The following is a 27,486-nucleotide window of genomic DNA, read 5'->3' on the forward strand; positions in this document are numbered from 1 at the left end:
GACTCACAGTAACATTTCTGTTTTAATAGATCTGACAATAATCATATAATCCATACATGAAAGTGCCGTATGAAACAGTGTACCGTCAACATAATATAGTCTGAAGACTGTGCGAGTGTGTGAGATGTTCTACACAGTGTTGAGGGAGTGTAGACAGTTGTATGACCCCATGAATGTTTTTTTAAGTATGGTATACTGTATCAATGAATACAGAACCCATAAAACTGAAGTGTATTCTGACCATTCTTTTGAAATGACAAAAACAAGTAAATTGCTTTTTATACAATACAGGTTGAATGATGAGTAAATTACATTTTCATACAGGCATCTTTTTACAGTATAAAAGTTTTTATTTTTTATAACACTTTGATATACCTCTGACCAATGCTGAATATTTGGTTGCACCTGGGAAAAATATAAATGGGAAAATATATTAAGGTCTTTTCTCACTAGTCTCTTTTCCTCTACTTGACAGTGACATGGTTTACAGTACCACTGTATCTCAGGCAGGTTAGCCATAAATAAAAAAAAATAACTACATTTCACAATGCTTCTCAATCAACCTGAACTCTCAGGTTTACACTCAGGTTTACATGTTCAAAATCACAGCATAGTCTTCTTTAAAAAGATATTCAGATGGTGATAAATGTTGTTGTGATCGTGTAGCCTGTCTGAGTCCATTACAATGATTAGGTCAAGTTACCAGATCATGACGTTCTATTAAAGCTGAAACGCACCCTGAGTCTGACAAGACCATATACCCTGTGCACTTGTGGAGATCTGAAAGAATTGGATAAGTGTAAGCAATATTATATTGCGACAATTCCACCTGGCGTATCAGAGAGCAGTATGGAGCAACCACCTGTTTACCAATCCAATCCTCTCAGATCTACACAAGAACATAGGATGTAGTGGGGGCTTGAACTTGATTTGGAATTCAGGGGAGGTTACTCTTCACATGTACTTGTGTATTGCTGCATCAAAACAGCAGTCAGACTCCCCTCTCCCTTCCCCATGCAAGTCTGTTGAATTCTGATACTGTTAACAAAGATTGTAGAACAGCACGATCAACAGTTACAGACTAGGAGTATTATGACACATCAAGGCACAGCATGATTATCATTATTATAATGACATGTACTGTTGTCTCATTTATGTAGTCCCTAGAGCTCCTGGTGTTGTAGGCTGGCAGTGATGGAATGGCTGTTTACGTAAGGGGTCGAGTTATCATAAGATCAAGTTATCAGGACTTGGCAAACAGACTGTGTGTGTGTCTTTAGGAGTTGCAAAAGACAAGACGGACACAGTGGAATCTAGTTCAGCAGTAGAGTAAGATCACAGAGATGGATCAAGATCTAGTTTCATCTGTGACGGGAACTCAAATTAAGTATGGACTCCTGAGTTGGTGTGTTGTGTCATGGTCTTACTGATTTTAAATTCGATTTATTCTCCAACATTTTCAATAGAATTTCTTTTAAGCATTTCTTAAATGATTACATCTTTCGCTCACTGATAAACTTAAGTAGATTTGGGGAAATGCCTTTGTGTTCTATTTGAAACATTCCATAAAAACGACCATCTGTTTGAAACTATTGTTATGTCATTTGGCAATATTCCATATAGTGTGTGAAAAAAAAACTATCAAAGACATTTACTGATACACAAAATAGCTCTCACACAAGAGCCTGTAACTAAAACAAGATCTCCATTTGGCAATATAGAAAGGCTTTTGAGCAGAAAGACAGTTATGTCGTTTTGGTTATATACAGTGTGTGTGTGTCTCTCGTCCAGGGCTCCCTTTTTTAATCAGTGGGCAGAAGCAAGTAGAAAAACCAGTGGAGAAAAAATGTCTATTGTAAAGTGAGAGATGTGAGATTTAAAAATAGATATAATGAACGTAACAAAATAAAAAGGCAATTTCCCAACATTGGGAGAGGCGCTAGAAGGAAAGGCCTGAATCTATTGAAGTGTTCCTGCCGAAACAGTCTCCTTATGTCAACGTACGCAAGTCTCCCCTATTAGTTCATGAACTGCGTGTAGCCCTCGGCTCCGGTTACTATAACATCCATCCATATCCTCATGGCCTCCGGGGCAGGGGCCACCATGTAGTAGAGTCTGTCATGAGTCTTCACACAGAAGGTCAACGAGGGATTGGGGCTCTGGGATTGGAGGAGAGAAAGGTCAAAGGTCAGTAATATGGAGCTGACGTATCATTTAATGACTCTGATTTAGCACTCGATGTTAAGGGGTGTGAAAGTGCAGAAGCTACCCATATCCTTTTTGGGGATCATTGGAGGCTAGATCGAATGCAGAATGTGGGCGGAGAGTTTTTTCTACGTGCTACCCTCGGATATTGTCTCTGATTCAACTAAAATAACCAATATCATGCTCTGTCCCTACATATTTTTCCAAAATTATTTGGTCATGATGGTTAGTATAATGGGTGCGCTACAATAATCAAATATCATAAACGACAACCCAAAAACCACAGGCAAGAGTTAGTTGCTACACATTTGCCCATCTAGATTTCTTTCAACTGATTGTCTTGTTGCCGGACAGTGGGGCTTCTCCTAGGCCGAGTCACACTTCTGTCTTTTGAACATGTGAAAAGAAAAGTGAGCACTACGCTGCGCTACCACGTATTTACCCACAACACACAGTTAATCAGGGCGTGGCAGGCACACACACCTCTCTTCGAAACTGAGGAGGCAGGAGCTCAGAAAAGTGCTGAAGGAGACAGAGTCAAAACAGGATACAAGAAATACAGCAGGACAGTACACACACACACACACACACACACACACACACACACACACACACACACACACACACACACACACACACACACACACACACACACACACAAACCATAAAACGCATGTGCCTAATGCACATATTTTACAGTTGCACACATGCACTTCTTAGGAGTTCATAAGCTATATACAGTATGTGAAATACAACACTGATACGCACACACGCAAACACACACCTGGACCCTTATTTAGTCTGTTTCAATTGAAGGGACAGATTCAAACACAACCAATTCCACAGAGGAACAGACAAGTGAATTATCACTAAAAAGGCTTGCTTTGGCAAACAACTCCAATGCAGGCACTTCAGACAAATATGAAACCAAGGGGGTGAAATGTGAGGATCCAGAGATGCACTGTTCTGTAATGGCTGTCTTTTTTTGTATTAATCATGCATGATTACGCCCCTGGTGGGTATTCAACTGAAAGTTGCAGAAAGCAATGGAATATGTAGAGCTGACACATCCTTATTCTACATGACAGACAATCCTATCTATTCTACATGACATATTTCTATCTGAACACTGTGTAAACAAACAACCAAACACACACACTGGGGTAAGGAGGGCAGAGAACAAGCAATGGGTGGGTCTGTGAGCTCACAGACAAAAAGTGATACATACATTGGCCAAATTGAGGTTGAAAAATCCTTTCTGTGAAACCAGCCAGTCAAAGAAAAAGAGTGAGAAGAGCGTAGAAGAAGCAAAATGTGTATAAAACAAAAGAGCTTCAAGATAAATATTTAATCAGTACAGTGAAAGCGTAAAAAGAAAAAGTGATTAAAAGAGGATTTCATTGTGTTCTGCATAAAGATTGTTTTCCGATTGTTGGGTAGATAACACGGAAAGTACCTTCGTGGCGATACGCAAGTGATCGTAGTAGACCTCTTCAATGGCCTGGAAGTAGATGACTCCTTTCAGTTTGGTCTCGTGCTTGTCTGTAGAGGAGATAAACATCACATTATTATTTTCGATTCCTACAGTACAGTTTCTTTGATGACAGAGGGAGAGAGAGTCATGGAATTTTTGTAGATAAGGACAATCCTTTTCATTGTTTATAACAATTCTATTATTGAGCTCCAACAGTATTTCCTAAGCCAGTGTCATAAAAGGAACATACTGTATCATCATGTCCATTTGAATAATATTGCAGCCAAAAAATATATGTATATTTCAAGTAATTTCTTTGTAGAGAACACAGCTTCCTTTTAGTTTTAAATAGGTTGCAGTGTCTGACTATTGTATTTTAGACTTGGGGCTCTATTCAATCCTCCTCGCAGAAATTCAGCTTTACAGCGTGATTGGAATTTAAAGGCAATATTCCCCCCCTTTAGTGGAGACTGCATTCATAGTAAACGCTGCATGTTGACTCAATCGGAAATTACTTTTAATCTATATTGCAGGATCTGTAACGCTGAAGCATTACAGATTGAACAGAGTCCCTGATTTCTACATTCTTACGGTACAATATTGCAGCTTATTTCATCAACCACTGCAAAAACACAAGAGGAACAGGGGGTAACTTTATGCTTTATGCCTGCTACCAAACCGCTAACCACACATGTGCATTACCCTTGTGTATCCTAATGTTAATCTCCACCGATCTCATTTACACCACCTTTCATAAATATGGTCTACATTGAGGTCAAGGGGTATGAATATGCCATGTACTGTATCTCCCGTTGGCTCGATCAGAGCAATAAGAGTACACAAATATGTTTGTATATAAATGGCAGCATTTTCCTTACCAACGTAATAGGAGAAGGTCCTTTTGAGGCGGTCGAAGACAAACCAGCGTTTCTTCCACGACTTGATCTTGCCGCCCATCTTGACCAGGTAACCCTTGCACATCTTGTCTGTGAGGATCACGTGGTGAGAGGTCTCCACGTTGTGGCCGGATGACTCGATGTGGGAGCGCAGGTCAAACTCCTCCTTGCGGATGGGCAGGTAACGAGTCATAGGACGGGCCTGAGGAAAGGAGGAAACAGACGTGTAACCAGTCTTTCGAAAGCCTGTACGACTAACAGAGGATCAGAGAGACACATCTCAAACTGCATATTATTTTGTAGGTTGTTGTCGGGCCTGAGGCTCACCTGGGAGAAGTTCTTGCTTCTCATCTTCACCTCCTTGTCCACCAGCTGCTGCCTGTGCACCGTCTCCTCCTGAAGCCTCTTCTCTGCCTCCTCGCGCCGCCTCCTCTCCTCCTCCAGCATCTGCCTACGGGCATGGCTCTCACGCTCCTGGAGAGAAGATCATGAACATAAAGCCCTTTTTACATAAGCAGTTGTCACAAAGTGCTTCACAGATACCCAGCCTAAAACCCCAAAGAGAAAGCAATGCAGAGGTAGAAGAAGAGTGGCTAGGAAAAACTCCCTAGAAGGCAGGGACCTGGGAAGAAACCTAGAGAGAAACCAGGCTCGGAGGGATGGCCAGTCCTCTTCTGGCTATAAACACTGAAGTAAGACGTTAGTATGGGATCTGATAGGAAGCTAGACATGGTGTGTGAGGTGGTGTCTTACTCTGGATTCTATGAGCCTGGCCTTCTCTAGGTGGGCTTCCTTCAGCATCTTCTCCATCTCCTCGATCTTCAGCGCGTCCATCCCACTGGCACTGCAAACCAGACAGTCAGAGTTACATCTCAACTACCAATGACATCCATCATTCAATATATTTATGGGTAACAGAGTATGAATACTTTTAAGTCCTAAAACTGTGACCCGTCATGGAAAACCACACCCAAAATGTATAAAGATCGGCAAGCTTTTTACATAGGAACGAAGAGGATTAAGTAAGTAAGTCCTAAAAACACCTGTCATCACTGGTCATAAAAACAGTAAATTACCATGTGGACACTAACTACCACAAACAGTTATGAACTATCACAGACAGTTATAAAATGGGTCATGACATGTCTATAACTGTTTAGAGGTCCAATGCTCGTATACACTGGAAATGTCCCGTACGGCCAGGTGGTGCCTAGTGGACAGTGAGTGCAAGGTTGTGTTCATTAAGGCATGTGAAGGTCAACATTCTAACACGTTTTGCAACAGAAGACAAATGACTGTTTCTCATTGGACATGTCCAGATAGTAACCGCCCCTTTTCGGACAGTTTTTTCTCTCTCAATTTCCTGCCTACTGAACACAACCCTAATGAGTGCTTGGGCCTGATAATTACATGCAATATTTGATTACCTGTTTAAAGTGGAGAAACAGCTGTGCTTTCACCAGATCCAAAAGGGGATGGTCACATCTGCCTAATCTGTGTGACCTAACACACACACCCTACCTTTCATATCAACTGGCTCAGGGAAACCCCTCTTTATCTGTGCAGAGTGTCTTTCACTAGTCTTAAGACTATATTTAACTAGTCATTTGACTATATTTCAGAAGTCACTCATGTGTTAATGGAAGAGTGTTTCCCTGTTGACATTTTTGTAGGCCTCATTATGGCCGGTGATAATTCATGCACGACAACAAACTTGACGAGTTCTGTACGGACTGGGAGTGCCTTTCTCTGTCACAAAGACGACCTGTTCACAATTGAATTCTAAGTTGTAGAATGTTTGAACTGGATTTAGAGAAATATAGATTTTTCACACTATCGTGCTGACTGAAACCAAACTGTGCTGGCTTGGATACTTTACACATCGTCCTTTTCAGCATGGTTCCAGCAGACCATCTTAGGACAGACAACCTGGTTTGGTTCCAGCAGACCAGTTCAGGACAAACAACCTGGTTTGGTTCCAGCAGACCAGTTCAGGACAAACAACCTGGTTTGGTTCGGCTCAGTAGCATACATTAAATATCCACCAGAATACTGACAACAGCTGAGCAGACACATAGGCTTCTTTTGTCACTATTAGACAGACAATAATGAATAATGTGCGGATACAAGACACAGCTTGACCCCTGTGGTTACTTATTGGAGATTCCTTGGCATAAATTAGTCAGTATTTGTGTGTACTTTGTGTCAGGTAAAGCTGAGTGTTCCTCGCTCTGACCTGGACATGTTGTCGGTGAAGTGTGTGTGTGTTCGAGGATATGCGTGTGGGTGTGTGTGTGTGTACGTTTCTCTGACCTGGACATGTTGTCGGGGGAGCAGGCCGAGTTGTTGCCGGTGGAGACGCTGGTGTCCATGCTGTCAGAGCTCTCCAGACTCAGTGTGTCGTACGGCTGCTCGCCCGCCGGCGGCGGCTGGTGGTGCAGGATGGAGTGGTGCACCATGGGAGGTCCGTGGGCATGGGAAGGCGCATACTGGGTGCTGAGGTGGGTCTGAGAGCCGTGGAGCGCATCCCACTGGCACTGGGCCTCCACTGCAGCCCGCTGCTTCAGCTCAGCCAATCGACGACGCTGCTCCTCGATCACCTGGTGGCCTGGGGGTGGAGGGAGAGGGAGGAAGTCACAGCTGATCTGGGGGGTGGTTTCATCACGTCCAGGGATACCCCATTATGTCCCGTGATGACAGTTCCAGGGTGCATGGCAACGCCCTCAGCATGCAGACTCACCCACTAACCAACTCAAACACACTCACATCCACTTGCCAAGAAAAAGGTCCTGATGATCAGCGTCACCCAGCTATGAAAAGAGAATACCTAAAGATTGCCTGTGAGTCCATGTAATGTAGACACCACAGGTCAGCGACAGATGAAACCAGGCCCCACACATACGTCAAACATACAACATGTATAGTATGTGCTCGGTATTATCAAAAGCCCAAGCACAATTCAACCGGCAACACGTTTCCTCATCACCAAAGCCTCCTAAGTACATTAGCAGCAGAAATACTAATACAAAATGATCCAGTAACCCAAGGAAGTCACCTTCAAGTTCAAACCCATGCTCGCTATCCATCATATAACTGACAGATACCTCCTTTTAAAAACAGGCGCAAAGTTGAAGAGGAACAAAGGTGGCCCGACAGATGAAAAGCACTGCTTCTACCAAACGCATGCATTGTTGATTCTCAGCAGGAGGATGGAGACAGACAAGAACATGGAGAAAAAGAAGGATGGAGAGTTTATATGAGACGAACGTCAGACTTTTAGGAAATTAACATGAGACCAAACCCACTCCCAGGCTCAGAGGTCTGTCTGTCTATCTGTCGGTCTGTGGGATTGTCCATGGTGGAGCAGGGAGACTCAGACGTGGAAGGCAAGGAGGACTCTGTGACATGGAGAGTGGAGGACAGTAATGGAGAGAGGGATGGTTGGATGGAGGGACAGAAGGACAGAGTGACAGACAGGAGGACAACATGGTGGTTAAATCCGAGCTAGAGGAGGTAAGCGAGGGAGGGGTCGTAACCGTGGAAGCAGAGACTGGGTGAGGGGGAAGTGGGGTGATGGAGACAGGGACGGGGTGTGGTTTCTCTGAAGCATGACAGGAAATCTTGAAAATGACAGACAAATCTTGGAGAGGACCATCTTAAACACATTATAACTATACATATTCCATGTTGATGTTTACTGCTGAAACTCTCGCCTCAGACCAGAACATGGGACAGAGTAGCCTGGTGTAAACCCCCAAAAGACGGTTACCTTTCTGCTGTAAGGCTAGCGCTCTCTTGGTCTCTATGTCCTGCATGGTGGCAGCCAAGTTCCGTGGCAAACTTCCGGTACTGTTGGGAACCATCAGCGGCCTCTAGAAGGACACAAAAGCAGGAGAGTGATTGATTGATTGATTAATTAAATTCAATTAACAATGAAAAACATATACAGCAACATATCAATGCAATGGAAGTACACAAATGACAAGGCATCAAGGTTTACACAAAAATATTTATTTCCAATGTGGTCGTCATTGACTGGCAGGCAAGGCCAAGAGCCAATAAGATAACCAGTGAATGGGACAGTATATAAACCATCATATGCTATGCATTTAAACTCTCGGGCTTGTGAACAATGTCATCTAATACTATCAAATGTCATCTGATACTATCATGTAACACACAACACATAACCTGCTGTTGTTTACCAGTATGTAACCATATGCTAGGTCAAATCAATCACCATGTGACCTGAGCAGGATACATACACTACATTCAGATTGATTGTGTATAAAGGGCATTATGTACTTTAGTCTTCCTCATAGAAACTTACCACAAACTTTTATGATGAAGCTAGCTAGATTGCAAGATTACAGCAAATGGCTGCCTCAGAAGAGATCTACACGAGCTACAAAATCCAGCCACAAACGTGACCTCCCTCCTACACCAGTACATTCTATTTAGTATTTTAACCAGTACATTCTATGTAGTATTTTAATTTGGTTGTAGGCTTGTGTAGGCTGCAATTCGGCTTTTAGCTGCAAATGTGTGCTATTCAAATGAATCTTACATAAACCTCAAATGATAATAATAGTTGATTACTACATGATCCGCTGAGGAGCCTACTAGCCAACCAATAGAGATGGAGCGGAGGTGATGAGGTTTACCTTGGAGGTTGTGTTGCGTCCCAGTGTGGCAGCTCCGCACTGCAGGTGGGATCCGGAGCCTGCTTTGGGTTGATGTACCGTCTGTCCAGCATCACTGTCCAGCTTGGAGCGGAACACCTGGGAGGAGTGAAGACGGACCAGGATCAGCTATCAAACACAGTAAACTAATTGTTCGAGGTTACCCCGCACATAGTAAAACATGTATTACATTAAATGGAATGAGGAATATAAACTGTGATGCTTACTCAAAACTAGTCTGGTGGGAGATGCTATGAGAAGTAGAGTAGGGTACAAATACAAAAAAAAGTGGCTTTTTCAGCGTTTCAAAGGCATTTCAATTCAACCAACATATTGACATTGATTGATATCTTTGAAATGTTAAAGCAGCCTACTTTTGGTGAGTGTACTTTAAATCACTACAGCTACTACTGAGATATCAGACAGACAGAGACAGTGATTATTATGGCAGCACCAACAACATGTCACGACTTCGGTCCCTCTCCTTGTTCGGGCGGTGTGCGGCGGTCGACGTCACTGGCCTTCTAGCCATCGTCAATCCACTTTCCACTTTCCATTTGTTTTGTCTTTGTTTTCTACACACCTGGTTTCAATTCCCCCATTACATGTTCATTATTTAACCCTGTGGTTTCCCCCATGTTTGTGTGTGTGTTTGTTCTATTGTTCAGGCTGTTACTGACAGCTGGTATTTTGTTGCCGGGTTTTGTTATTACGTCCGTTTATTTCGTGATACCGGTATTGTTCCCGCACCATAGTATTGTGTTTATACTGGTGTTATCTTGTATTAAATACCTTGTCCACGCATCTCAGCTCTCCTGCGCCTGACTCCTTTCACCAGTTACCCACAGCCTTGACACAACATCCCTTGTATTGGTGATCCTTTGATTCCTCCCACAGGTGTAATGACAGAATCAGTGTCAAAGTGCTTTACTTGCAGATGCCAGTGTGAAGACACACACCCTGTTGTAACCACAACCGTCAGGTGGTTTGTCCCACGGCCTCACAGCATGAGGTCTTATGGCTTTTCATTGTGCCTTTAAATCTTCAGAAATGTATTGCAGTCTAAGCTATACCCAGGTTGGGGTCAATTAATATTTCAAGTACTTGGAATTGACCCCAACCCTATGGCTATGCTTGTATGTACTGTAGTATAGCCTAGCAGTAAATAGAATACAATGCACATTATAAATAATAATTTTTGAAGATTTCATATTCAGGTGCAAATGTAATGACATCTTTAGGGCTAGGCCCCTTTTTTCTCCACTTCCTGTCAGAATGACGTTCCCAAAGTAAACTGTCTGTAGTTCAGGCCCTGAAGCCAGGAAATGCATATAATTGGTACCATTGGAAAGAAAACACTGAAGTTTGTAGAAATGTTAACACAATAGATATGGTAGGAGAAAATCCAAAGAAAAACCAACAGGAAATGTATTTTTTTGAGAGACCATCCTCTTAGATATGCAAGAGAAAGGTCATATTGAGAATTAGCTCCCTGGATGCAATTCCTATGGCTTCCACAGGGTGTCAGCAGTCTATGTTCAATGTTTCAGGCTTGTAACTTCAAAAACAAATAAGAAATATCCGTTTGAGCAGAAGGACACAGTCTTGGAAATTCGTGTTTGTGCGCGCATGTAGACATTACACACCTGCTAAAATTGGTTTCCTATTGAACATACTTCTTTCTGTAAGAAATATTATAGTTTGATTACATTTTAGGGTATCTGAGGAGTTAATAGAAACATATTTTGACTTGTTTGAAACAAAGTTTAGGGGTAGATATTCGGATTCCTTTCTCTGCATGTTGAATGAGTGGATTACTCAAAATCGATGGCGCCAACTAAACAGACCTTTTGGGATATAAAGAAGGATTTTATCTAACAAAACGACACTACATGTTATAGCTGGGACCCTTGGGATGACAAATCAGAGGAAGATTTTCAAAAAGTAAGTGAATATTACCATAAAGCACGTAGAAGATGCTTAAAAAAATCTAACTAAAGAAAAAGGGAAAACTAAATGCATGAGTGGCAGCAAGTCCAGGCAGACCATCGATGAACAATTAGCTCAATCAACAAAGCACACTGCACTTGAAAAGGCATTTTCATCAAAAGTGAGAACATGAAGACAGAACAGAAACAATGGAAGAGTAAAACATGGGGAGGAATAGAAAAGAGGAGGAGAAGGCAGCACCTCTGAGAATTACCTGCATAGGCCTGCGAGGGAAGAGCAATTTAGCTGGGAGAGGGGGGCAGAGATGGCTGCTCTCCCCAGCAGCCATCACCTCCTGGTACCACTGCTCTAAATCAAGAGTGGGGATTTGAGGCCTACTGCGCTCAGGCTGGTACTGGAGGGCCGCAGTTAAGAGTCCACAGTAAGAGGCAGCCGAGAGGCAAAGGACAGGATGGACAGAGCAAGGGAGTGGAGGAGGAAGAGAAATAAGAAAACAAAGCATTAATGAGCAAATAAGAGGATCTGGTAGTTTTCTAAATGTTATGTTTTGTGTGTGTTAATGTTCATCTTCTTGAAACATCAGCAAATGCTGACATATAGGTCTCTCAATGGAAAAAACCTGTTGAAATGAATGACATCAATACAACCAGTTTACAAACAACTACAAACATGGTTGTAAACTGGTGGTTTGATGTCATTTCAACTAGCTTTGTCCACTGGGGTAGAGGGGTCATTCGGGCACCTTCACAGAAACGAGAGGTGGAGGAGAGATGGGTGAGAAGGAATAGAGAGAGACCAGACACACACCTCAACAGAGAGAGAGAGGGAGGAACCGTGAGGAATGGAGAGGCAGGAGAAGGCAGGGTCTCCCGCTCCTGACTGGAGGGGCCGGAGAGGAGAGGTAGGGGAGGACTCGACCTTCGGCATCCCAAAGATCTGAGTTAACTGGCCCACAGTCAAATACTCCTTTCATTCAAGGAGCCACATATAAACAGGCAGACAGGATGTCAAAGGGCAAATAGGGAAAGATAGAGAAACACAGGCAGAGAAGGACACACGTCAACAGGGAGGAAAACAGAAGCTACAAGTACAGCATGTGAAATACATGTCAGTAAACCTGACCCTCATATGGATAGTCTTTCAATAATATCAACCCATTGTACCATCCAGACCTGGGTCAAATACATACAGTATGTCAAATACTTGAGCTGTGTTTGATTCAGTTTGCCTGGTACAATGGAACCAATGAACTAGTTCCAAAAGTGCAAGCTCCAAGCTAAATCAAGCTCACTTAAAAAATACTGGCAAGTATTTGAATGTATATGACAAATGTACAGCATTTCATCCAGGTCTGGTACCATTATCCTCAAAATTCTCATTCTCAAATTAGTAATGCAGAGGTTAGTTGAGCTGATTATAACAAGGACAGGGCCATCTAGCAGAAAGCCAATACACCAGTATGTAAGTACAGTAAGCTACCTACAAGATGACAGCTAGAGGGAAGAGCAACAGGTAAAGAATGAAAAGATGGAGTGATAAGGAGAGAATAGAGTGAGACAGAGACAGAGAGAGAGATAGAAAGTGATGGAGAGAGTGATAGAAAGAGAGAGCAATGGTACCTCGCAGGGGACAGCTGCGTCTAGGATGAGCGAGAGGCCGTGCTGAGCAGAGGTGGTGAGTTGGGTGTCATGGCAATCTCTCTCATACATCCTATAGACATCCGAGAGCTTCATGTACTCCTGAGAGCCAACGCAACGCAAACCAAACAGGACAAGAGGCCATGAGCTCTCTCCATGACACGTCCTTTTCATAATATGCATACTCATACACACACGGATGTGCACCCATTTCAAAAAGGTGCATGTGCACACACAGGCATATAATATATGTACACTTTACAACCACCTAAGACAAGCTGCTGCTTTATCTTGTGTTTTTAAAACATAAAACAAATACGTTTGTGTGAAAAACATGAACAACTATATGAATGGAATAAATAATGAGCACAGCATCTCTCTACCCTGTAATTTCCCAGTGAGCTCAGGTGTCATGCAGGAACAGTTGCACTGACAGTTAGTCTGGTTACCTCTGTCCGGCTGCCCCCTGGGTATAACTGAGAGGAGGAGCTTAAATAGAAAGCAGCGGGTCGGCAGAGAGGATGCTGGGAATGGGAGTCCTCTAAAAGGTCAATCTCGCTGATATGGAGCACTTCCTGTTTCAACAGGAAGTCAGGGACACTGGTTTCAGCTCCAGTTGCTGTAGTGTACAGTTACTGTTTATGTCCCTCTGAACTACACAAGTGTCAATACAGTATTGGGATAATAACTGTCAATCACAAAAGGGTCAAACATAGGTGTTACTGCACATTGAGTGCCCTTGTATGAGTTATATTTAGTTTAATAGGCCTAGTTTACAGTGGTCTAAGTCCATTATATCCAATTCAACAATGAAAGGGATAGGCATCTCATGTAATGAGCGTGGGCTAAATGCATAAGAATGGAGGTTGATAGGATATGTTAGAATTGGACGAGAGTTTAGCACCAGACTAATCGGTTCATGTTTTCAGACTAAACGACACAGCCCACGGATTCAGTATCTCGCTGGCCTGAGTTGAGATATGTACAATCCATCATCAAATTGCAGATGTTTCCAATCCCAAAAATGTCAGTCGGATCTGAATTATCAGATCAAACCAGTCTTACTGATGTGATCAGCTGCATCTAACTATCCGAACGCAATGTAAATAAGGCCATACTTCACAAGCGGACACCACATTGTGTTAATCACAGGAAATAAATGGTTACTCTGGCACACCAGTGGTAGAACAAGCACACACTAGACCTACACCGCATGTAAAAACAGAGAGAGAGGTATCAACCTGAAGTCCTATTCACCAGTTAAACATTCTACCATCTCAACTATGAAAACCATAAAATTACCCTTAAAGCCACAGTCTGTAATTGTGTAACTTGAAATAATGAATTGAGAACAACAGATGTATCATAGAAATCTAGTATCCTAAGCCTACTATTTGCATATGAAAATGTAATGGAGGTCATTTTCTCCATTGTTAACATCTTCAGTGGTGGTCTTTGTTAGTCTTTGCCACTATACACAAATGAAGGAGTGTGGCTTTAGACAAGTGATCAGAGTGGAGGTCCGTTCATATATCTGCGTCATGGTAGATAACCCTGTCGGTGTGACCCCTGAAAGAGCGTAAGATAAACCCCCCCACCTCTTTCATGGTGCTGGAACTCTTAGGGAAAGACCTTCCTCCAGTAAGGCTGAGGTACCTCTTCTCCAGGGCCGATAGTCTCTCTTTCTCCTAGAACACAGAGACACCAGAACACATAAGTATCGGACTCTGTCCTGATTACGGATTGCCATAGTTTCTTTACCAAATTAGATAATGTGCCACTTGCAGAAAAGCAGGGGACAAGGCAGCACAGCACATACGTCGAGATTGAAAGTGAAATGTTGACAAATGGGAAAAACGCCAACAAGCTCTTAATTAATAGACTTGATCTGAGGCGGCTGGCATGGAACATTGCCCTTCATTTGGTAATGACTTTGTGTGCGATTCTCACATTGTCAAGCAAGACCAGAGAGTGATAATGATTAGATTGTAATTATAGTCATTTTCAAAGGTGTTCCATGGGAATCACCTGTACAATTACAAAAAACAGAGTAATAACCAACAATGTGTAGATTGTAGTGGCTGCTGGGCCAGATATAGACTGTATTGTAATGTTACCTTATGGAGCATCTGCAGGGTAAGGTTCCTGTCCTTAGCCAGCCTGTCACACTCCTGAGACGCCTGCTGTCCCAGCTGACTGGCCTGGCCTTCCAGAGCTGCCACCTTGTCCTGGAAGACAACATGTTTAAAGAGTTATTGATGAATTAAAGGGGTACTCAACAAGATGACTTTAAATTGAGAAAATATACACTTCCATTCAAAAGTTTGGGGTCACTTAGAAATGGCCTTGTTTTTGAAAGAAAAGCATTTTTTTGTCCATTAAAATAACATCAAATTGATCAGAAATACAGTGTAGACATTGTTAATGTTGTAAATGACTATTGTAGCAGGAAACTGCAAATTCTTTATGGAATATCTACATAGGCGTACAGAGGCCCATTATCAGCAACCATCACTCCTGTGTTCCAATGACACGTTGTGTTAGCTAATCCATGTCCGGTGCACAACTGAGCAAGAGGACAAGTACATTAGATTGTCTAGTTTGAGAAACAGATGCCTCACAAGTCCTCAACTGGCAGCTTCATTAAATAGTACCCGCAAAACATCAGTTTCAACATCAACAGTGAAGAGGTGACTCCGGGATGCTGGCCTTCTAGGCAGAGTTGCAAAGAAAAAGCCATATCTCAGACTGGCCAACAAAAAAAAGATTAAGATGGGCAAAAGAATGCAGACACTGGACAGAGGAAGATTGCAAAAAAGTGTTATGGACAGACAAATCTAAGTTTGAGGTGTTCGGATCACAAAGAAGAAAATTCGTGAGACGCAGAAAAAAATGAAAAGATGCTGGAGGAGTGCTTGACGCCGTCTGTCAAGCATGGTGGAGGCAATGTGATGGTGTGGGGATGCTTTGGTGGTAATAAAGTGGGAGATTTGTACAGGGTAAAAGGGATTTTGAAGAAGGAAGGCTGTCACTCCATTTTGCAACGCCATGCCTTACCCTGTGGACGAAGCTTAATTGGAGCCAATTTCCTCCTACAACAGGACAATGACCCAAAGCACAGCTCCAAACTATGCAATAACTATTTAGGGAAGAAGCAGTCAGCTGGTATTCTGTCTATAATGGAGTCACCGGATCTCAACCTTATTGAGCTGTTGTGGGAGCAGCTTGACCATATGCTACGTAAGAAGTGCCCATCAAGCCAATCCAATTGGAAGCATAGGGTGAAATCTCTTCAGATTACCTCAACAAATTGACAACTAGAATGCCAAAGATCTGCAAGGCTGTAATTGCTGCAAATGGAGGATTCTTTGACGAAAGCAAAGTTTGAAGAACACAATTATTTTTTCAATTAAAAGTCATTATTTATAACCTTGTCAACGTCTTGACTATATTTCCTATTCATTTTGCAACTCCAATTTCATGTATGTTTTCATGGAAAACAAGGATATTTCTAAGTGACCCCAAATGGTAGTGTACACTACACTCAAAACAAAGCAGTGATCATGTATCATGTCTTTGTCAGGTATCCCCACCAACACCATTCTTGATGTGAATGATCATACTATTTACACTCAACCTGTAAAGGCATTTGGCCATCATCAGAAATGAGCTAGTTTCTCTGACAGACATTCATATTCACAGCTCCAGATATGATGAAGGGTTGCCAGAATAGATAGGAGCAGCCATTGTGGTCCAGTCCATTACCTTCCTCTTGGCCACGCTGGTGTGGTACTCGGCCCTCTCCTGCAGCAGCTGCTGACTGATGGTCTCCCTCTCCTCCTCCAGGCTGCTTTCCCTCTCCAGCTGCTGGAACTCCAGGTCCTCAAACTGCTTTGTCTCTGACTCCAGGGTCTCGCCCTCCTGTCGAACCCCACACAGAGCCCATCACAATGGGTCACAACCACACCAGGCCTCAGCCTCCTATAATATACAGTTTTCACACTGCTGAGCCAAGCCAAGCCGAGCCGAGCTGTATTTGGCCTGCCTGTTCACGCATTCATCATAGAAAGCACAATGTGTTTAGAAAATACCCGAGCCAGCAGTCTGGTATGGGTTGGCACGATAGTGTGAAAAGGGTTCTAAAGTACCAACAACTACCAACCCCAAGAGACAGACAGCCCCACCACACCCCACAAGGTCACCACAGGGTCAGGCCAGCCCCCTCCTCCCCCTTGACTCTCTCCAATGACCATGCTCCTCAGCCACGGCGGTCAAGGCCCAAGCCAAGCCAGCACAACCAAGGGCGGTAGGCCACGGAATGAATGTGCTTCAAGTCCTTGTGCTGAGTCCTTTAAGATGCAGAGTAAACTGCATGGAGGTTCTATCTAACGATTGGTGGAGTTCTGTTTATCACTATGACTACGTTGATCATGCGTTGATAGATTTGAATATTATTTTATTTGGGTTAACTTTGCCATTAGACTCTCTCTTCATTGTATCCTAGGTTCTTAACTATGCCACCAATGGAGAAGCACCATAACATTATGAAAATGTTGTGGTATACAGCAGCAACAACACAGCAATCAATATTACATGCATATCTTGAGGAAACTGCCTCATGCGAATATAATTGGTTGGAAGATTTTATAGCCCAGTAGGTTGATTGAATGGTGACAAGCAGTCTTCTCTGCTGCACTATCTATCTATATGTTACAAAAGGTAATACTGTGCTTTTACTGTAGTAATACTAAAGTACTTATACAGTACTATCTTCTATACTGGATTTTATAGCTGATTTGCATGCGAGAACCCAACTGAATGGCTTTGATTCTTTACCATAAGCCGAAAAAACCCACACAGAGATGTGAGGACGTATGCTTTGCAGGGGGAAAGACGAGGGCCTGCCCTTGCTGTCAGTTAATCGGAGCGTTACTGACGTTGACGAGTGAAGGCTCATGTCAACACTGACATCTTCAGGCCCTCTGTGTTTGGAGAGCAGGCCACTCAAGGGCCTCTGTCGCACTTCTGAAGAATGTCTACAGCAAATCAGGGTCGTGTTCATCAGTGTACGCAACGGAAAATGTTTTGTTTATTTTTGTCCAGGTGGACCCCCCCGTTTCAGTCCATTTTCCTCCATTCGCTGCCTAATGAACATGACCCAATGAGACGTACAAGGCGGCATTTGCAAATGTAGAAGTATACAAAATGTATTATATCTGCTTTCTGTCCTGTAACGAAGGGAAATTGTATAGCAATTGTTCTATCAGGTCAGTCAGCCAATATGTCATGCTACTCTACGTGGATAGGACAGCAAAGTGAATAGAGCTAACATGCAAAATGTAATTGGCTGATACATTTTAACTATTTAAGATACATTTTCTATGGACTGACTTTTCAGAGAGCTGACGATATAAAATATTATTCAGACACAAAACAAACCCATTTCCATTCAGAGGAAAGATATGAAAAGAGAGTAGGACAGGGAGTGGAAAGTGTCTACATTAATAGATTAGTAAGCAGTTATTAAGGGGTTATAAGCCATCACAAATCAAGAAGAGAGGGATGCTTCCAGATGCAGAGACTGTACCAACCAGACAGACAGCACACACACTCCTGTGTGAAACGCGTGCAATGCACATACGACCCAGAAATCACCACAATGCAGCACCTCGCCCCAAAGTCATTAGGAGCCATTTGGACACTCATTCTGTTTGCTCAGAGGCATAGCACATCGTTGTGGCGGAGAGAGGAGAGGGGAAATTCCAGCAGCTTGTGGCATTAGCACGTAGGCGAGGGGCACAAGACAGGATTTTCATACGTGCAGAGTGAAACAGGTCCCGGCTAAAGGGGTAAAGGTCCCAGTAACAGTATCTGAAGAGGTATGCACCAGGTCTTATGATACCAAGATAGTGTTTTGCCTACTATGCAGCAATCACCGACTGGCATCTGGCATAAACATTAAAGGCAGGTTTCCCGGACACAGATTAAGCCTAGTCTAGTCCATGTAGAATCTCCATTGAGCATACTTTCTAGTCCAGGTCTAGGATTAATCTGTGTCCAGGAAACCTACCCATAATCTGTATGCCATCTTCTTGGATGTTACGAACATTTTTCAGTGTTCATCATAGAATTTGATTTCCAATTCCGTTCCTTTGGCCGTCAAGTGCAGCCTTCTATGCACTTTATCCAGGAGATCAGTAGACATTACACTTGTAAATCCGTCAGTACACCACTTCAGCTTTTCCTGAAAATGTCATTCTCTTACTGGGTACTTCAATAATCTGGAGGTAAGTATACGCTAATTGTGATGTGGCTCTGCTGGAATTTCCCTTCAAAATGTTGGATTGGCGTAGCTCAGAGATGAGGGTAGAGGAAATGGGTGGGTGTGTGGAGGGGTACAAGGGCTGGGGGGACACTGCCTGTCTCTGGGTCTCAGGGGTCGTTGTGGGTGGTGGTCTTGGTGGTGGATTGACGACTGACCCGTTTGAGCTGTTCGTGTAACTGCTCCTTCAGTGACTCGGGGCAGTTATGAAGCTGGTTCTTCAGCTCACTGTAGCCCTCCTGGAGGCTCGCCAGGGCTCGGCGCTCTGCGTCAACATTTGCCCTCTCCTAGAAAGAGAACACACCATCCGGGTGGGAGGGAGGAGAGAAAGGGGGGGACAACAGAGAGAGAAAGCAAAAAAAAAACACTTGCTCAAATCCACGCCATGCAAAAAGCTTCCGATGTTAGAGGTCACAACAGTGGATAAGCCAGAGGACGAGGGACATGGGGCATCTGTGGAGTTTATAATACTGTGAATTCAATCCCCAGTGACTAACTTTAAAAGTGCTGGACTACAGGGCACAACACTGAAAACGAAAAAAAAAAAATTGCACTGGAAATCAAAAATGTGCGTTTCTTTTTGGACAAGTCCAGGTACATTCTCCTTGTTTAAGTCAGTTTTTTCCACCCTTTCGATGCCTAAAGAACACGACCCAGGCCTCAAACAGGTCTGAACAGACTTCTTGTTCCCAGACATTTCCAAGCTGCAGGATTCGATGCTCATGATAACACTGGTCTGCGATGGAACAGGAGATTTTGCTATTTGATCAAACATGAAATAGTTTCTGTTTTGGCTCAGCTGTGGTTGTTTTTTCACGTCACAGTGAAAAAACACTTTGGCTGGTGCCTCTCTTTTTCATGTGGCTTGAATTTAAAAAATAAAATAATAATAATAATAATAATAATTGGCCTATCCAGATTTTCATGTGACTTAATTTTTTAAATAATAATAATTATTATTGGCCTATCCAGATTTTCATGTGACTTTGGTATTAATACTTTAGGTCAGTCCAGTTAGTTTTGAACAGGATGTGTAGGCATGCTAGAATGATCAGAAGTCACATTCATTCTTCTCAACCATGAGAAGCATATCGTTACTAATTAGTGTGCTGCTTTAGTTATCATGGTTGGCTACCATTGTGTTTGAAATGTTTTTAAAACTGTTGTATTATAAAACAGCAGAAAATACCAATCCGTTATTTTCCAGGCACTTTGTGGGTTTCGCTCATACCAAATTAGACAAAACAGTTGATCATAGAAAGGCCCACTGCTAAAGCATGAATTACAGAAGGGCAACGTCTGTTAACTGAAGGGTAGCAGGGTTGGGTACCCTCTGGGCATCTGGTTAAAAGCTTACGGAACGATCAATAACAACAGATCTTTGTTGTTATTGCAGCATGTGAGTACAGGCGGTGTAAGCATGGGTAACTAGTGCTCTGCGCTACTGCCCTACTGGCACCCAGGCTGTGATATAAAAACCCCTGGAGGGAATAAAAGCTTTCACTGGTACAGTATGGAGCTCTTTCGCAATAGGCTCTCCTCAATTCCCCGCGTCTGCTCTCCTCGTCTCCTTCGAAACGCAATGGAAGGTCAGAGGGGAAAAACCTTGGATCTTTTCCTCCAATATGTTTTGAAGAAGAGGAGAGGATGTGTGGAATAAGGAGAGTTAGAGCCTGGGTGTGATTGTAGTGAAAGCGCCTGGTAAACTACCTCTATAGAGGGTCACCACTGTACAACCAGTAGAGTAGACCATGCATGAGAGAGAGGGAAACCTTCTGCAGACTAAGAACCTTTTTAGCATTACTGCATTATCTAAAGTCACATGGTGGGAGAGGGGTGTGGGCGGTGCTTTGGGGTTTGAGTGGCACTCCTTTTCTCCAATCTGCCTAACTGTCACCCTGCTCTGGCTCCACCTCTGTCTGTGACCAATGGCAATAAAAGTAGAGAAGGGGACAATACAATACAGGTCGTTTTTCTAGTTGAAGTTTTTGTTTTGTTTTGATTTGTAGTTTTAGCTGAGACAGACCGATAGGGTCTCAAGGTTCTAACTTGAACACAGGAAGTGAGAGGGAGAGACTCTCCGAAATTGTCAGTAATCTACAAATAACAAGATAAACGTTTTTTTTTTAAAGCCTTAAGGAAAGACAAGAAAATGGCCCCTTTCAGATTCTCAGTTTAAGTGTGTCTACATAAAGCCTACATCCGTGGAGTGACATGACTAGGTGAAAACAACATACAGTTGTGTAAAGCCTTCAGATAGAGGCCCTCTGTAATGTTATGAACTACTGTATGTGGTGGACAATGTAGCCTACACAATAGCCCTAAAAGGACTCCCACAGATATACTTTTAGCAGCCAGCCACTCATACCCACTAGCATCCTGTCCCAAAAGCTTCAGCGAAGTAGAAACCTAAAGGATCGATTCACACCTACGTCCCAAATGGCACCCTATTCCCTTCATAGCCCTATGAGCCCTGGTCAAAAGTAGTTCACTGTATAGGGAATAGAGCCATTTGGGACACGTATAAGACAAGTGCTAATAACATACATGGATTTCAGGCTGACAGTGGAGGGAAGGAGGAGAGGAAATTGCTGAGTGAAGCAGTGAAAGGATTAGAGGTTAATGGAGGATGGTTAGTGGAGCCGAGCTGCAGCAGAAGAAAAAGCCCTGAGGAGAGAGACAGAGAAACCACCAAGGAAAACGAAGAACCAAAATAAAGAAAAAACACCCATACTTAAGTCTAAGAGCCATCGTCCAAAGCTCTTCTAAGGTAAAACATCAATGCATATAACAGATGGAAGGATGGAGCATTCCTCGCTGGGGGGGGTTGAAGAGCGACTGCTATGGCTGGGTGAATTTACCTTGGGATGGCAAAACCAACTAGATACGGTCTTGGGAAGCCATCCAGGATTTGGCAATGCCTTTAAGGAATGTCAAGAGACCAGAAAAGGCTGTTCAGTCCCTTTGAGGCTTACGAGATGTATATTCAGTGATGTGAAACGTTCGGAATGCTGCAGAAACATCACCAATAGAACTGCCATGAATCCTTTTTCTATCCGTCAGAAAATGGTATATATGTTCTACAGGATACATTTCTACGTGAACGTTCTGTAACGTTCCATCCACCTGAACAGGAACTATAACAGACAGTCCAGTGGAGGGAAAGGAGGGCTGGGTTGCGTTTGTGGTGTTTAAACATGATGTTGAGATCTCACAAATCTCACCTCCCTGTCTGCATACCCACCGGACTCTCTCAGAGTGCTAGGACAACACAAACAGTTCACTAACAAAAGTACTTTTTCTGTTGGATTCTCCATTAAAATACAACACAGTAACGTTGGAATGACAGGTTTATAAAATGGAGCTAAAACTAATGTGCAGGTGGTAAGACTGCTTACTGTGTACAGGAGATTATACTGTGTGTGTGTGTGTTTTCCCCCAGGGTCCGACCTTGTCTTTCTCCCTCTGGATGGCGTTCTCCAGCTCGTTGCGCTTGTGTTGCAGCTGTCCGATGATCTCTGTCTCTGCCTCTATCTGGTCCAGTTCCGCCTGCCTCTCCCCCTGCAGCAGGGCCCGCTCCATCTCCGCCTGGGAACGGGACACACCCGTCACACAAGAGCCCCCCCTGGCCCCCTGCTCCAATCACAGAGCTCCCTGACAGACAGCAGACCTAACGGTGCATGTGACTTGACACCACCCAGTGCTCATTCAATCACTTTCTGCTTGTTAGTGTTACTAAATGTATGTGAATGCAGACACACTCACAGACACACAAACAAACACACACACAGTATATAGTTTCCTTCAGCTTCCCCACATATATTTCTAGTATTAGAAGTAGCTTACTATCTGGAAATTGAACTGATGGACTTTCTTACCTCCTGCTTGGACTCCTGTAGCTGTTGCTCCAGCTCTGTAATTCGTGATTTGAGCTCGTCGACTCGGGCCAGCACTCTGACCCTCTCGTCCTCCAGGTAACCCAGCTCTGTCCGCCCCGGGCCGCCAGAAACAGACTGCTCTTCATGCTGAAGGGGGGGAGAGACAGAAGAGGCAGGCACATTGTCACATATAAGTGTGAAGAGCATTGCCCATTTGCAGTAGTTAACTGTTTCAGTCGGTTGCACGCACACACAGACACACACATTAGGTTAGGGAGGGACTATTTACATCACATGCCTCCTTGTTAAACACTGTCGCTTGGCAAACAAATGTTGTGATCTTCATCCTTTTAACCATCAATCATGTCAAAATTCAAGGTCGGGCTATGTCTAGCAATTTTCCACATTAAATGCATGCAGTAAGCGCGTGCATGCTGTTGTCATTTCAATGGCATGCCTGTAGTTCTCATCGTAAGTAGTAGAAATGATGAAAGTGATAATAGACGGCCCTACGTCTGACCTGGTATCGGTCTCCATTGTGGAGGGCCTGGGGAGGAAGTGGCATCCTCACCTCCTGATGGGTGCTCTCTGTACTGCTGCACTCCTCCTTGAGGTTCTCCTCGTCGCTCTCCCTCTGCTGTCTCTGGGCCATGCTACGACGCAGCGAGCTGGACCCTGCCAAGTTGTCCATAGAGGGTCTCCTGGCCTCCCCCTCCCCCGGTCCCAGGCCCCCAGGGAAGCCCATCCTCCCCTCTGCCTCACCCCCCAAGGGCCCGTCGCCCTTGTTGTACTCGGCACACAGGTTCAGGATGGTCTCCAGCCTCTGCCTCTCCTGTGGACAGACAGAAACATAAAAGAACTGATTACATCCAGCCTCAGCTGCAAATATGTCCTCCTCCTCGCCCTCGCCCCAAATCTCATTTCCTGTGTGTGGCTGCCACTGATGCCAATCTGGAAATGAGCAATTTGGAGGTGGGTGGAGATAAACAAGACCCTCTCCAGAACCCACCTCCCCCCAGTGATGGCATCTTTCCTCTGTGGAGGAACCAGGTCTTATCAGGGACAGATCTAGCTCCAGCAATGGCTAAGCCAGACCAAGTCTGTCTTATACGCAGTACAGATCACACTCCTACCAAACCAAACAAAAAAAAACTCCATTAACCGACATGTTTTGTGGATGTTGGTGTGTTCATAGTTATTGTGTCCTTTAACTGGGTCACAGGAAGTTAGTAGGTTAACTATAGGTACTATACTGACGACCGTGTCTTGATCCCAATGAGCAGACATATAGACTGCCTGTGCACCCCTGAAACAACAAGATGTATCACAGCTGGCAGTGCATTGCCAGTGTCTAGAGGTTCTACTCAGGGGTCTCACAAACACAGTGATTGTAGAAACAGGTGTCATTCTAAGAGGTGTGCTGGCCCACCTCTGCAGCAGTCCATTGCTGCTCATCACCAGGGGACCTCTGGGGTGACCTTTAACGTCTAAAATTCAACTGGCCCCTGCTGTAAACCCTTGGCTGCAGACGCAGCGACTCTGGTCTTACAGAGACACGAGTACCTTTTCACTCTATTGTGTCGAACCAACTGTACTGTGCCGACTTGGACTTGGCTTTTCTTTTCACATTGTTCTTTCCAGCACGGTTCCGGTAACCGGGCCAGTGCAGTACAGCTCGGCTCGACTAAGTATTGTGAAAAGGTTATTAGGCAGTCAGTAGAATACAGTGCTCAGACAGATAAACACAGACAAAGAATATTAGAAAACACATTTTTTTTCTAGATGAGTTATGTTTTGCATTTTCAGACAAAGGAGATGTTTTGATCACATTCATAGCACCAGCACCACATTACTCAGTCAGATTTGATACCAAGGTCTAAAACCAGCTAGGTAACACCTAACTAGGAATACTTGGGGTGGCAGGTAGCCTAGTGGTTAGAGCGTTGGGCCAGTAACCAAAAGGTTGCTAGATCAAATCCCTGAACTGACAAGGTAAAAATCTGTCGTTCTGCTCCTGAACAAGGCAGTTAACCCACTGTTCCTAGGCTGTCATTGTAAATAAGAATGTGTTCTTAACAGACTTGCCTAGTTAAATGAAGGAAAAATAAACATGTAGCATATGACTAAAGTTTTCAGGTGGTAGGCTCTTTTTGATGCACACTCAGACAGTGATTCCCTGTGATTTAGGTAAGTGGGGTCCTCACCAAACCCTACATTACCTTAACCTGTAATCTGAGCTAGCCACTTAACAGAGGGTTAGAACAACAAGCCCTGGGCTACAATATGTTCACTAGAGATATGAGGGGAAAGCATAACAACACTGGAGCCTCCATTTGCAATGCACAACACCCACATCTTACTGGCTTTCATCTGGAAATGGCACCATGCCTTCCCTTTCTGGAGTCACTGATTAGTGAATTAGGTCTAGAAAATGCAGGCCTGACTACACCAACAGCTGAGAAAAACAGAACATGTTCTCTTGTTCCCTGCATTTTTGTTTGCTAAGAATGTAGTCTACTAAGAAACAGAGCATACCGACAGCAGGCATTCTTGGGGCTTTAAAGTTTGTATGGCATAAATCCAGCAGATTTTCCCTCATACCATGTAACAGGACCTGGCTGGCAGTGCATGGCCCTGGGCTATAGAGAATCAGACTTGAGTTCAATTTATTTAATTTTTTTTCAAATACTTTGAGCATTTGATCGACCCGGACTGAGTGCCATATGGGCAGGTTTGCACTTTTGGTACCATTCCATTGGTTCCATTGTGCCAGACAGAGCTGCTTAAATATTTGGAAGAAAATACTATTTGAACAGAGGTCTGCAAAGAATATCTGGATAACATACTATACGTTCTCTCTATTCCCACCACCTGTCTGTGCGCATATTTACTTTTTGATGCTGTTAGAAAGTTAACCGAGAGTCAACATAATCTCTGTGTCCAAACAGACTGTCTGTCTAGGTTCAAAGAGCCTAGACTGATTTCTGTAATGCCCATGTGTTTCTCTGTACATGAATCAGCATGACAGCGTCAAATTAGCGCAGACACAACCTTCGCATTATGTGATTTTCTGATCTTATGTGACTGGTTGCCAGGACTTTGCTAACTCCAGCAAATTGCTAGTACGTTTTTTCCCTCGCTCTTTTTGCAAGCAGAGCTAGTGTCTAAAGACCTTCAAGAGTGGAGCACCTCGCCTTCTGACGCACCGTTTGAGCACCTCGCCATCTGAAGCACCGTTTGAGCACCTCGCCTTCTGACGCACCGTTTGAGCACCTCGCCTTCTGACGCACCGTTTGAGCACCTCGCCTTCTGACGCACCGTTTGAGCACCTCGTCTTCTGACGCACCGTTTGAGCACCTCGCCTTCTGACGCACCGTTTGAGGACCTCGTCTTCTGACGCACCATTTGAGCACCTCGCCTTCTGACGCACCGTTTGAGCACCTCGCCTTCTGACGCACCGTTTGAGCACCTCGCCATCTGAAGCACCGTTTGAGCACCTCGCCTTCTGACGCACATTTGAGCACTTGGCCTTCTGACGCACCGTTTGAGGACCTCGCCTTCTGACGCACCGTTTGAGCACCTCGCCTTCTGACGCACCGTTTGAGCACCTCGTCTTCTGACGCACCGTTTGAGCACCTCGCCTTCTGACGCACCGTTTGAGGACCTCGTCTTCTGACGCACCGTTTGAGCACCTCGCCTTCTGACGCACCGTTTGAGGACCTCGTCTTCTGACGCACCGTTTGAGCACCTCGCCTTCTGACGCACCGTTTGAGCACCTCGTCTTCTGACGCACCGTTTGAGGACCTCGTCTTCTGACGCACCGTTTGAGGACCTCTACTCCTCTTGTTTGAACACAAAGTACCCTCTTTTGTTTAGCAAGCAGAGCTCCCAGTGCCTAAAGTGTTTTTATGTTCAAGTCCCAGGCCACCACAGACTTAAGTGTCAATATGTAACTTTTTGGATGACCTGACCAAATCCACATAGAAATGTGAGTTATAGATCTATTCTTCTAATTGAAAGCAAGTCTAAGAAGCCGTAGATCTGTTCAATGTGCGCTATTTCTATGCTTCCCATTCGTTCATTTTTTGGGGGGCTCCCGAGTGGCGCAGCGGTCTAATGCACTGCATCTCAGTGCTAGAGGCGTCACTACAGACCTGGTTTGAATCCAGGCTGTATCACAACTGACCGTGATTGGGAGTCCCATAAGGGCGGCGCACAATTTGCCCAGCGTCGTCCGGGTTTGGCCGGGGTAGGCTGTCATTGTAAATAAGAATTTGTTCTTAACTAACTTGCCTAGATAAATAAATGTTAAATGATGCTTCTTTTACTTTCGGTTTTGTACACCTGCTTCAAACAGCTGAAACAACATTTTTGGTTATGGAAAATATATATTTCACAGCGGATAAGATGGTACAATGATTCTCTACATTATACTATCTTAT

General features: G+C 43.9%; 1 protein-coding gene across 13 annotated transcripts in view; it reads right to left on the bottom strand.

Annotated features, from left to right (window-relative positions):
- Positions 1–3: 3 nt before the first annotated feature.
- The window catches only part of LOC129822087 (pleckstrin homology-like domain family B member 1), an 82,613-nt gene continuing 55,130 nt past the window's right edge, over positions 4–27,486 (bottom strand). For 2 of the 13 annotated variants that reach the window (XM_055879995.1, XM_055880007.1), the window contains 20 exons: positions 23,565–23,876; positions 23,045–23,191; positions 22,617–22,754; positions 19,325–19,453; positions 16,610–16,765; positions 14,962–15,072; positions 14,443–14,532; positions 12,827–12,946; positions 12,015–12,173; positions 11,461–11,601; positions 9,240–9,356; positions 8,345–8,447; positions 6,889–7,183; positions 5,329–5,419; positions 4,903–5,049; positions 4,558–4,777; positions 3,662–3,747; positions 3,434–3,463; positions 2,689–2,727; positions 4–2,159 (listed from right to left, as the gene is read on the bottom strand). In XM_055879995.1, coding sequence (XP_055735970.1) covers positions 2,019–2,159; positions 2,689–2,727; positions 3,434–3,463; positions 3,662–3,747; positions 4,558–4,777; positions 4,903–5,049; positions 5,329–5,419; positions 6,889–7,183; positions 8,345–8,447; positions 9,240–9,356; positions 11,461–11,601; positions 12,015–12,173; positions 12,827–12,946; positions 14,443–14,532; positions 14,962–15,072; positions 16,610–16,765; positions 19,325–19,453; positions 22,617–22,754; positions 23,045–23,191; positions 23,565–23,876 — 2,772 coding nt within the window. In that variant the 3' untranslated portion in view covers positions 4–2,018. The remainder of the gene's footprint in view (positions 2,160–2,688; positions 2,728–3,433; positions 3,464–3,661; positions 3,748–4,557; positions 4,778–4,902; positions 5,050–5,328; positions 5,420–6,888; positions 7,184–8,344; positions 8,448–9,239; positions 9,357–11,460; positions 11,602–12,014; positions 12,174–12,826; positions 12,947–14,442; positions 14,533–14,961; positions 15,073–16,609; positions 16,766–19,324; positions 19,454–22,616; positions 22,755–23,044; positions 23,192–23,564; positions 23,877–27,486) is intronic. The other 11 variants (XM_055879997.1, XM_055880002.1, XM_055880000.1 and 8 more) reach the window with 11 other exon arrangements.

The sequence above is a fragment of the Salvelinus fontinalis genome, chromosome 24, assembly GCF_029448725.1.
Source record: "Salvelinus fontinalis isolate EN_2023a chromosome 24, ASM2944872v1, whole genome shotgun sequence".
Lineage (NCBI taxonomy): Eukaryota > Metazoa > Chordata > Actinopteri > Salmoniformes > Salmonidae > Salvelinus > Salvelinus fontinalis.